General features: G+C 43.0%; 1 protein-coding gene across 1 annotated transcript; it reads right to left on the reverse strand.

The window, feature by feature from the left end:
• Positions 1–6,184: 6,184 nt before the first annotated feature.
• On the reverse strand, positions 6,185–9,017 carry LOC148684026 (uncharacterized). Its single transcript, XM_088654751.1, has 2 exons — positions 8,969–9,017; positions 6,185–8,627 (listed from the first exon to the last, which is right to left on the reverse strand). The coding sequence occupies exons 1-2, from the start codon at positions 9,015–9,017 to the stop codon at positions 7,597–7,599; spliced, it is 1,080 nt and encodes a 359-aa protein (XP_088510877.1). The 3' UTR covers positions 6,185–7,596.
• Between the last annotated feature and the right edge of the window lie 3,678 nt (positions 9,018–12,695).

Genomic DNA, 12,695 nt, shown 5'->3' on the forward strand with positions numbered 1-12,695 from the left:
AATTTTTATATCAAACCATTTACACCCATTATCCATGGTAATTTTTACACTACAAGTGAAGTAAAAATCCTGCTTTTGTTTTTAACTGCTTACGGTGGTCTCCTAAGTAACTTATAAATATTTCCCATTCTTTTATAAAGTTTTTATCCTCTAGGTTTCTGAGTTTTCCAGTCAGTTTTGCCATCTCGGCACAGTCCATCAGCTTGGTTTGCCATTCTTCTCTGGTAGGAACTTTATCTTCTTTCCATCTCTGAGCTAGTAGCATCTGGGCAGCTGTTGAAAAGTTTTTCTGTTCCTTTGGTATGTCGGTACCTGTAATTCCTAATAAAAAGGCTTCTGGTTTCTTAGCAAAAGTTATTTTAAGCATTTCCCCCCCCCCCATTTCATTATATATCATCTTCCAGAAAGCTTTTATTTCCTTACAAGTCCACCACATCTGATAAAAGGTACCTTCTTTTTCTTTACATTTCTAGCAGATATTAGTACTTGTCCTATACATCTTTGCTAACTTAGAAGGAGTCAAATACCACCTGTACATCATTTTAATATATATATTTTTCAATGTACAACATGCCACAAATTTCAAATCTGATTTCCAAAACCTTTCCCAATCTTCCATCTGGATATTATGTCCCAAATCTTTTGCCCAGTGTATCATTACTGACTTCTGAAGACTTCTGAAGAAGTGTGCATGCACACGAAAGCTCATAGCAATGACAAACTAAGTTGGTCTCTAAGGTGCTACTGGAAGGAATTTTTATATTTTGTTTTGACTTGACCTGTTCATCTTTTGTGTGCCACTCTAAAAGCAAGCTATACATATAGTTTAAGATTAGTTTCTAATAAATCTTTTTGAAATTTTGATATTTCACAACTAAAACCTTTCTTTTTATTTATCTTAAAAATATCATTTAATTGGTGAGATTGTAGTCAATCTGTTAGTAAACCCCCAATCTCATCATAATCTTTTAGATTCACCTGATGTTCTTCTTCAGTTAACAGCTCTCTCTATATGTCGGCCAATTACTTCTTATACTCGGTTTTTTTCAGAGATATTGCTTCTAAAGGGGAAAGTCACCAGGGTGTTTTTTGCTCTGATAGATTTTTATATTTTCCCCCATACCATAAATATTGGTTTTCTTTTTAGATGGTTCTGAAAGCCTTTGTGCACATTGGATTTTTCATACCATAAGTATGCATGCCACCCATATCTATTGACATGTCCTTCCACATCTAAGATATCTGCATTTTTCAATATTATCCATTCCTAGAGCCAGCAGATACAGGACACCTCATAATATAGTCTTAAATCAGGAAATGCGAAGACCCCTCTTTCTTTAGCATCTGTTAGCAATTTATATTTTATTCTTGGTCTCTTCCCCTGCCAGATAAATCTAGAAATATCTTTTTGCCATTCCTTGAGGCGTCCTGTGCTGCCAACCACTGGTATTGACTGGAATAAAAATAGCATTCTTGGCAATGCATTAACTGATATTCTTCCCCCCAAAGATAGAGTCATCCTTCCCCAAATTTCTAAGTTTCTCTTTATCCAAGTATTTATGTACCTGTCTTTAAATATATTAATATTTTTAGCTGTCAGCCATACACCCACATATTCAACTTTCTTATGTATACCTACCGTATATCTATCAGTTGTAAATCCTTTTTATATTGTTCTGTCACGTTCTTCACCAAGGTCTTAGTTTTATTTATATTTAATTTAAAGCCTGCTCCTTCTCTGAATTCTTGGATCCTCAACAGTACCTCTGGTAAACTATTCTTAGAGTCTTCTACAGTAATCACAAGGTCAGTCCTTAACTGTTAAGATGGGGTACATCAACTTGGGAAGGCTGCCCATCTAAAAGAAGGAAATCTCAGATCCCCTACTGCCTTGCAGGATAGCTTTGTGGGGAGAAGAAGCTAAAGAGGAAACTCTACACAAATCCAGAGCGGAGTCGCTAAGACAGTGGGATAGTCCTTTGTACACAACCTTCCAACTGGTATCCCCTTCATGGATCAATGCCTTGTCGTGGCGAAGGGGCTTGAATAACTCAGAGAAGCTATGAGCTATGCCATGCAGGGCCACCCAAGATGGACAGGTCATAGTGGAGAGTTTTGACTAAACGTGATCCACCTGGAGAAGGAGCTGGCAAGCCACTCCAGTATCCCTGCCAAGAAAACTCCATGGACAAAGACAACAGGCATATAAAAGTTATGACGCTGGAAGATGAGCCCCTCAGGTCGGAAGGCGTCCAACATGCTACTGAGGAAGAGCGGAGGACAAGTACAAGTAGATTCAGAGCTGATGAAGCGGCTGGGCCAAAGCTGAAAGGTCGCTCAGTTGCGGATATGCCTGGAAGCGAAAGGAAAGTCCGATGCTGTAAAGAAAAATATTGCATAGGAACCTGGAATGTAAGAACCATGGATAATGGTAAGCTGGATGTGGTGAAAAATGAGATGGCAAGAATAAATATTGACATCCTGGGCATCAGTGAACTAAAATGGAAGGGAATGGGTGAATTCAGTTCGGGTGACTATCATATCTACTACTGTGGGCAAGAATCCCGTAGAAGAAATGGAGTGGCCCTCATAGTCAACAAAAGAGTGGCAAAAGCTGTTGTCACAGTGGTCGGATGGGACTACTTCAGAGTAACGACTCTCCACCGCTCTGCATTTTATCTTTTTATTGGTGCTGCGTATTTACAGTGCTAAAGGTAGAGCTATTTACAGAGACACATCTTTTCAGCTTTCATCAGAACCTCCGAATGGCTTTTGGCGCGTCTTGCGCCAGCATAACAACTTGGGGAGCCCCATCCTCTTCCCCCGACGCTTTCTGCGAAGTTCCGGAGTTGGGGGGATGGGTCTGCCCCCCCTCTTTCCTCCTTCCTGTCCCACCTGGGACGCTGGCTCTTCTTCCCTGCCAGAGCCTTGGATCCCACTTCCTGTTTCCCCACTGGAGCTGGAGCTCTCCCTGCTCTCAGTCGTGCTCTGGGCTGGGCTGGAACTCAGGAGGGGAGGGGCTTCGCGATACCCCTTGCCCCTCACAGCTGTAATGGGATGCAATCTCAAAAATGACAGAATGATCTTGATACGAATCCTTTTAACATCACAGTAATCCAAGTTTATGCACCAACTACCGGAGCTGAAGAAAGTGAAATTGACCAATTCTATGAAGACCTACAACACCTTCTAGAAATGACACCAAAGAAGGATGTTCTTCTCATTACAGGGGATTGGAATGCTAAAGTAGGGAATCAAGAGATAAAAGGAACAACTGGCAAGTTTGGCCTTGGAGTTCAAAATGAAGCAGGGCAAAGGCTAATAGAGTTCTGTCAAGAGAACAAGCTGGTCATCACAAACACTCTCTTCCAACAACACAAGAGACGACTCTACACATTGATAATACCAAATGGGCAGCATTGAAATCAGATTGATTATATTCTCTGCAGCCAAAGATGGAGAAGCTCTATACAATCAGCAAAAACAAGACCTGGAGCTGACTGTAACTCAGATCATCAGCTTCTTATAGCAAAATTCCAGCTTAAACTGAAGAAAGTAGGAAAAACCACTGGGCCAGTAAGATACAATCTGAATCAAATCCCTTATGAATACACAGTAGAAGTGAGGAACAGGTTTAAGGATTTAGATTTGGTGGACAGAGTGCCTGAAGAACTATGGATGGAGGCTCGTAACATTATACAGGAGGCAGCAACGAAAACCATCCCAAGGAAAAGGAAATGCAAGAAAGCAAAATGGCTGTCCAACGAGGCCTTACAAATAGCGGAGGAGAGGAGGCAAGCAAAATGCAAGGGAGATAGGGAAAGATACAGGAAACTGAATGCAGATTTCCAAAAAACAGCAAGGAGAGACAAGAGGGTCTTCTTAAATGAGCAATGCAAAGAAATAGAGGAAAACAATAGAATGGGGAAAACCAGAGATCTGTTCAAGAAAATTGGAGATATGAAAGGAACATTTCGTACAAAGATTACGATAATCAAGGACAAAAGTGGTAAGGACCTAACAGAAGCAGAAGACATCAAGAAGAGGTGGCAAGAATACACAGAGGAATTATACCAGAAAGACATGGAGGTTTCGTACACCCCAGGTAGTGTGGTTGCTGACCTTGAGCCAGACATCTTGGAGAGTGAAGTCAAATGGGCCTTAGAAAGCACTACTAATAACAAGGCCAGTGGAAGTGATGATATTCCAGCTGAACTATTTAAAATTTTAAAAGATGATGCTGTTAAGGTGCTACACCCAATATTCCAGCAAGTTTGGAAAACTCAGCAATGGCCAGAGGATTGGAGAAGATCAGTCTACATCCCAATTCCAAAGAAGGGCAGTGCCAAAGAATGCTCCAACTACCGCACAATTGCGCTCATTTCACACGCTAGCAAGGTTATGCTTAAAATTCTACAAGGCAGGCTTAGGCAGTATGTGGACCGAGAACTCCCAGAAGTGCAAGCTGGATTTCGAAAGGGCAGAGGAACCAGAGACCAAATAGCAAACATGCGCTGGATTATGGAGAAAGCTAGAGAGTTCCAGAAAAACGTCTACTTCTGCTTCATTGACTATGCAAAAGCCTTTGACTGTGTCGACCACAGCAAACTATGGCAAGTTCTTAAAGAAATGGGAGTGCCTGATCATCTCATCTGTCTCCTGAGAAATCTCTATGTGGGACAAGAAGCTACAGTTAGAACTGGATATGGAACAACTGAGTGGTTCAAAATTGGGAAAGGAGTACGACAAGGTTGTATATTGTCTCCCTGCTTATTTAACATATGCAGAATTCATCATGTGAAAGGCTGGACTAGATGAATCCCAAGCCGGAATTAAGATTGCCGGAAGAAATATCAACAACCTCAGATATGCAGATGACACAACCTTGATGGCAGAAAGTGAGGAGGAATTAAAGAACCTTTTAATGAAGGTGAAAGAGGAGAGCGCAAAATATGGTCTGAAGCTCAACATCAAAAAAACCAAGATCATGGCCACTGGTCCCATCACCTCCTGGCAAATAGAAGGGGAAAAAATGGAGGCAGTGAGAGATTTTACCTTCTTGGGCTCCTTGATCACTGCAGATGGTGACAGCAGTCACGAAATTAAAAGACGCCTGCTTCTTTGGAGAAAAGCAATGACAAACCTAGACAGCATCTTAAAAAGCAGAGACATCACCTTGCCTACAAAGGTCCGTATAGTTAAAGCTATGGTTTTCCCAGTAGTGATGTATGGAAGTGAGAGCTGGACCATAAAGAAGGCTGATCGCCGAAGAATTGATGCTTTTGAATTATGGTGCTGGAGGAGACTCTTGAGAGTCCCATGGACTGCAAGAAGATCAAACCTATCCATTCTTAAGGAAATCAGCCCTGAGTGCTCCCCGGAAGGACAGATCGTGAAGCTGAGGCTCCAATACTTTGGCCACCTCATGAGAAGAGAAGAATCCTTGGAAAAGACCCTGATGTTGGGAAAGATTGAGGGCACTAGGAGAAGGGGACGTCAGAGGACAAGATGGTTGGGCAGTGTTCTCGAAGCTACGAACATGAGTTTGACCAAACTGCGGGAGGCAGTGCAAGACAGGAGTGCCTGGCGTGCTATGGTCCATGGGGTCACGAAGAGTCGGACACGACTAAATGACTAAACAACAACAATTCCAACTGGTATAAAACAAATTGTTCAGCTTTCCTTTGGACCACATAAGTGAGGTGCAATATGGAGGCAGGAGTGAAGAAGAAAAAGGAGGGCAGAAATCCCCTACACCCATAAGGTATCAGCAAAGCGACAGCTCTCTCATTGTAGAAGGCCCTTGGAAACTGCCCTTTCTTTCTCCTTGCAGATCACACCAAGCAGCTCTGCAGCTGGTGTAGGGTAAAAACAGCAGCAGTAAAGGAGTACAGGAAACAGCCTTGCCATAGAGCAAAGGAAACAGCCTTCCATGGGGCAGCGGTGGCATAACTGTCCTGCTTTTGTGCACCAGAACTGTGGGGGGGGGCAACATGGGACTTCCTGAACCTTGATGTGCCACATCAGTCAGTTTCCCTCCCTGCCAGGCAAGGGAAACCAAGGCAGGGAAACACCTGCATTGCACAGGGTTGGAATAGATGAAGGGCCTTGAGAAACGTCTCAAGGCAAAACAGGCTGAAACTCCAGGCTGAAAGACTGTGAGACTTAACACAGGTACTTCAGAGACACCAACCTTGCTTTTATTAATGCATCCCAGCAAAAAGTACAGCAGATGTATGACACATTCCTTCCTTGATACAAGACATCAGTTTGGGAAAACTTCCACCAGGAGATATCAATCAAGCCAGGATCAGTAATTTTTCCTAATTTAAGAGATAATGAAATGGGTTGAAACCTCAGGCTCTATTCCCCCTCTCCCCCAGGCTACTCTATCCAGCCCTTTCAAGTTGCCCAAACTTCCTTCCCTTCAATCTTCTCCCTGATTATTTGTATTCAGAAATGCATGCATGATGATTATCACTTTTTCTTTTTAAAGGAAAATCGTTGGTGAGTTTTGCTGGGAAATTTAGTTGAGCCCTAATAACAGATAATCAATACTGGTGCTACTTTACAGGTTCACTTTTGCAACCATAAGCTTACTGTCAGGAAAGAATTGCATCATATTCTGCAAGGTTTCTATATAAGATCCAAAATTGTAACTATGGGCCTGCACTAAGGCTCAGTCCCTTGCAGGAATTTGTTTTCCAGCAGGAGAGGACAAAGAGGACTCCTCTGTAACCATCTAAATATTCTGTAAGTTGAAAATATCAGAAGCCAACCACTAGGAGCTTTATGGCTTCTGAAAATTTCCATATATGCCATCAGTTATAGGGCAGGTAACAACATAGGGCAACATAGGGCAGGTAACTTTTGGAAATGGATTTGTGGGCTGAATTAGGACCACTTTAAAGATGAATTAGGCCTGTGGGTTAAAGGATCCCCACCACTGGCTGAGGAAGTGGCAGTCCCAGAAGGGCAGCTCTTCGCATTTCAGGCAACTGCCCACAAAACACTAGAGGAGATGAAGTGATTCATTTTTGGCATACCCCCAAACTGAAAGTGCTACCCTAGTAGAAAAACCACTGCAGCTGTCTCTCTAACCTTCGGTAGAATCAATGCTCTCAAAAGAGGTTTCTTTGCATTCATTTGTCAACCAATTCTGCCATACACCACCTAATAAGCAATGGCTTTTAAGTCCATTCTGATTCTTGGAGCTTTAGAGTTTTGGAATATAGGGAACTGTCTTATACAGAGTCAAATCACTGATCCGTCCAGCTCAGTATTATCTACACTGGGAACGGCTTGGCCTGAGGAGAGTTGTAGTTCAGAAACATCTGCAGAGAGCCAAAGGCTTTCCCACACCTGCTGTATACAGACTGATAGCTGCTTTCAAAGGTTACAGAGAAAGAGTCTACACATGAGACCTTCTGAATGCAACATATATGTGTTACCATTGCGGTAGGGCCCTCCCCCAAAGTAAGGAAAGCAGGTAAAGAGAAACACAGATGGTGAAGTACAAGAGCCTGAAGAGAGACAATTTTCAAGTACCGCAAACCAGAGGAAAGAATTGGCAGCCAATCGGTATGTTATTTTGGGTTAATCAGCTGCTGGTGGCAATGGGACATAAGGAGGTGGCTTAGAAGTATCAGTAAAAGCCAGGTCACGGCAGTACAATATGTTGTCCGTGCCGAAACCCATATTGTATTGCCAGACAAAAATGCTGGTATTTGGAGGAAGATTGAGGCTGAGTTTTTCAGAGATGTCAGCTGCATCGCTCCATGTTTCATCTCTGCTGTCAATCTTTGTCCCGCCATATTCAGCTGAAAGGGAAATTTGTGCCTGCAACAGTAATTTAGTGAGACCTGATGCTCCAACTTCCACAGACGAAGCGACTTTCCAGTTGCGTTCCATGCTCTGCTTCTTTGTCTTCACATATCCAACCTTCTTAGTAATTTGCTGTTCCCAAGAAACACTTACTTTGGCATCATTTCTGATGGTTTTGACAGACTTCCAGACACCAAAAGCTTTACCATTGTTTATAGACACGCCTCCAGGGAGGAAGTTGAGCACATTAGCATGTATGGAAAATGTGGTAGGGCTTTTGTTTGACATGTCGTCGACTCGGTAATACTCAACTCCCCATTTGCTATTTGGTCTCAGAAGGTATATTTTGTCCTTGGTTCCCCAGTAATACAGACCATCTTTGAGCTTTGGGTGAAGAGGAAGCTCCTTGGCATCTAGGTCTTCATGCATATTGGTGACACGGCGGTACACTCCCCTCTTCTTGAATATAATGAAAAAGTACTTATCGTAGGAGAAGTAATGGTCCCCGTTTTGGCAGTTCCGATGGAGAGTGTAGACCACACTATGACTGTCAGTGTTCAGGTTGCCTACTCGGCGGTAAGAGGTCCCCTTGATGATGTAAAATAAGTCATCACCATGGGCCAAGTAGTGGTCTCCACCACGGACAGAGTTGTGCAGACTGAAGATCTCGAGGTCTTTGCCTTGATTGAAATTAGTAGATCTCATGTAGCAGCCCAGGTCTGAACGGACAATGTAGTAATACTCGTCCACACCACAGAAATCAATTCCTTTAGTTTTGCTCTTGGGAAGTATTCCATTCACCCCTTTAGAAGAAAGAAGGAAGAAAGAAATGGCTAGTTAGTACTCTCATTTAGTTTGTTCAGCATCCTTGCACCAACTTACTCCCACTGCATATTTCTTAGAGGAAAAACTGGTTTCCTATCTAGTAACAGCAAAAACCAATCAAAAATTGAACCACCTGGTACAAGTCAGGCAAAGATGATAATTCACTGCCACCCTCTACATGCCCCCCTGCAGGACACTCCATTCCATTCTGTCTCCTGTGTGCTTTCCATTCCTGTACCCTCAACAGTCAGTCAGTCACCATTCCACGACAATTCAGCAAGCTTAGGCCTCACTGGCTGGTTTCCCCTCTCAATCATACCTGCCACGTCCTGGACTGCAGAATCCCAGACTGGCAGCTGCGTAGTCATCCCGCGTAGTAGTCAGCATAGCTGCCAAGTACCCCATATTTCCTGGGAAACCCCCGGGTTTTTTAGCCTTTCCTGCTGGTCTACCATTTGAGCTCCTCTCCCGTTAATCCCCCTTATTTTATCCCCTATCGCGTAGACGCAACTTCCGGTGTCACTTTGCCCATCTATGGGCACCAAAAATGACCGCCGCCGGACATGCGTAGACGTGACTTTCAGCACCAGCGCCGGCCATTTTCGGTGCCCATAGATGGGCAAAGCAGGAAAAAGTGGCCGCTGGCAGGAGAATATAAGGGAGAATAACGGGAGATGAAGTGATATGGGGGACCGCTGGGAAAAGGTACGAATAGGTATGAAAAAACAGGGGTTTCCTGGGGAAAACGGGGTACTTGGCAGCTATACTCTCAATTAATTATGCCAACCCATACATTTCTGTTATTTGTACTTTGAGAACCTTGGACATTCTTTTTAAAGCTTTATTTAAATAAAACAAGTATTACATGTATTACAAGTATTTATTACATGTTATTTAAGTATTACAAAACAAACAAGAGGGGGAAAACCCAACAATTCAAAACAAACATATATATTCAATATATTCAAACAAACCTAAAGAAAAAAATAACCTTTTCCCTTTCCCTCTCCCATCCCTCACACTTCCCTCTATCTCTATCCATGTCCAATCTTCTTTTACCTACTGCTCTATTTATAGTTGCATTGTTCACTATATCTATTTATTTATTTATCCTATCATTCCTACTAAATTTCATGGTAAAGGTAAAGGTAAAGGGACCCCTGACCATTTGGTCCAGTCGTGACCGACTCATCTAACTTTATTGGCCAAGGGAGCCGGCGTACAGCTTCCAGGTCATGTGGCCAGCATGACTAAGCTGCTTCTGGCGAAGCAGAGCAGAACACGGAAACGCTGTTTACCTTCCCGCTGGAGCAGTACCTATTTATCTACTTGCACTTGACGTGCTTTCAAACTGCTAGGTTGGCAGCAGCAGGGACCGAGCAATGGGAGCTCACCCCATCGCAGGGATTTGAACTGCCGACCTTCTGATCGGCAATCTCTTTCATGTTACCTTGCGGCTATTAAGTTACACCATATTAATTTTCAGACTCTAGCACCCACTTCCACCATGTATTCCTTAACACAATTCCACTCTTTCTTAATTGCTTGATTAGAACACCCTCTGATTGATGCTGTTAATTGTGCCATCTCCGCAAATTCAAACATCTTTATTCTCCATTCTATTAATTCTGGTATTTTGTCAGATTTCCAGTTTCTTGCCAGTACATTTTTGGCTGCTGCGGTTGCATAAAGAAATACATTCCTGTTGTTCTTAGGGATGTCATTGGAAACTAAACTTAATTTAAAAAAAGCCTCTGGTTTCTTCAAGATTGAAATTCTAAATATCCTTTTAAGCTCCTCATGTATCATTGTCCAATTTTTTTTCACTATCTTGCACCCCCCACCACATGTGATACATCGTCCCCACCCCTGCTTTACATCTCCAACTTAAGTTCATTTGTTTTTTTTATTCATCTTTGATAGTTTAGCTGGTGTGAGGTACCAGCGGTAAAACATAAAATGGTCTCAAGAGCTGGGTCAAACAATTACTTTAGACAGATGGGAAAGAGTTCCAAAGGTGGGGGCATGAGTGGTCACTGTTGGATAGGTCCCTGGCTGTTGTTGGGCAAATTTGTATGTTGCAATTTGATGGGTCAGCCCCCTGGGTATAAAAGCCAAGGAGAAAGGTTTCTCTTTCTCTTTGGCTGTGTTTTCGGATCCCCACCCTCCCTCAGCTGTTTTTAGGCCTCTGTGTTGACATTGCTGTCCCTCTCTTGGGGTCGCCTGTATTCAGGGGCCTGGTAGGAATTTTTTCCATTTGGCTAATTAGCTGGTGCCATCTGGTTTTTGCCTACTGCATAGCAAATAGTCACAACTTGTAAGGTTGGCGGTTAGGCATTGGCTATTGGTTGTGTATGGGGTCTGATGACTGTGTTTGCCCCATGAGTTAATGCCTAAGTTAGAGGAAGTTCTGGTCAGGAATACAGGGGCTCTATGCAGTGTCCATAACCCTGGTGGGGGGCCAGCAACACACATGAGCCCCAGGGAGCCTGAGGGGAGAGGGGAGAGCCAATTGGACCCGACTCCCTGTCTCTCCCTGTAGGGTTTCCTCTTGTTGACAAGGCGAGTTTATTTCTGTCCTTAGGTGACAGTTGGAGAACCAATGCCTACGCAACCACTCACTTATTTTATATTTCTATTTCAATAAATTTGTGGCCAAATTCATGCCAAAAACCATTAAACAAAAATTCTGTCTATGGTGTGAGTTATTTGAGGGGTGGTTTTGGGGACCTCCACACGCAAAAAAATTACAGCGTGCTACACAATTAAGCAGAACCTTGGACATTGGATCTTTTCTGAATGTTTGTGCACAAATTGTGCTATTTTACTACAGGGACTATGACATTCACCTCTGAAACACCTTTGATATTTGATATTTTTTTTAATGAAATAGCAGTCTAGCGTCTAGAATTTTTTAAAAAATAAATGCTGTCCCCCACCCCTGGTCTAGACACTCATTTTCTGTTTAAAAGAAACCATTACAAAGCGCAAGCTGTTCAATACTCACCAGTTGGGCCTGGGGCTGAAAGCCCCTGCCCACATATGCACGCCAGGAGGAACAAGAAGATTGACAGCATTTTTCTTCTCCTTAGTGCTCAGAAAGGCTCCAGCCATTTATTAAAAACTGTAGCTGGTGTGAGAGGCTGCAGAGGTGGGTCATGAAAGATCCTGGCCAATCACTTGTGCACACAACACACCGGGTCGGATCCAGATGGGCCACATTTCATAGCTGCTTTCTAGACCCAAAGGTATGCACAACTTTATAGGAAGAGGGCAGGCAAACAGGACCCTCTCATAGCAAGCATATCTCTGTTTAAGACCTAGCTGGTTGCCCCTTGATCCTTCTGCATTCCCCACTAGTCACATTGGAAATGTTGCCTGTGGTCCTTTGCAGATGACCTGTTCATTGAGCATACATTCTCCCATTGCCTCCTGTTTCTAGAACATCCCACGTTCAATACCCAGGATCTCCACAAACAGCTGGAAGATGCCCTATGTCACCTAATTACTTAGGCATAACTCACTGGCTTAAGAGATGAGACATAGATATGCATTATATAAATAATTGACTTCTTCATGAATTCAAGTAATCTCAAGTCATCTGGCTATGGTTCTATGCACCAGTCTTCACTGACAGGAACAGGGAAGACCAGCCAAAGACCACAACTTGAAAATGAGAGACAAAACAAAAAGATGTAAAATCAGTTGAGGGAAAGCAGGGGGAAATAGTGTGTAAATTTCAACAGAAGGTAGCAAACCAGTTTCTCGGAGTGGCTCATGCTTAAGATTTAAAGCATTTTGAAAAATGTATGTTGCGGTTTCGGAGATGTCCCTCCGTTGACCAATAAATTCATCCATGGGGCAGAATCATTAAGTATGTCATTAACACATTGACCTGCAGAGGAAGATATACCAGACCTTCATGGTTTCAAAACAATTCTGTTCTCTGCTAACTGCGGAGCTCTGTATCCAAAGCCCCTGATATTTTGGAAGCAACCAAAGAATGGCTACCTGCCCTGAAACAGGGTTTGACTGAAAGCAGGGCT

This window comes from Zootoca vivipara, chromosome 12 (genome assembly GCF_965207765.1).
Source record: "Zootoca vivipara chromosome 12, rZooViv2.hap1.1, whole genome shotgun sequence".
NCBI lineage: Eukaryota > Metazoa > Chordata > Lepidosauria > Squamata > Lacertidae > Zootoca > Zootoca vivipara.

Coding starts and splice junctions, on each gene's coding strand:
- LOC148684026 (XM_088654751.1), bottom strand. CDS start 9,017: ATGACTACGCAGCTGCCAGTCTGGGATTCTGCAGTCCAGGACGTGGCA. Junction 8,628..8,968: donor TGCAGTCCAGGACGTGGCAG/GTATGATTGAGA, acceptor TTTCTTCTAAAG/GGGTGAATGGAATACTTCCC.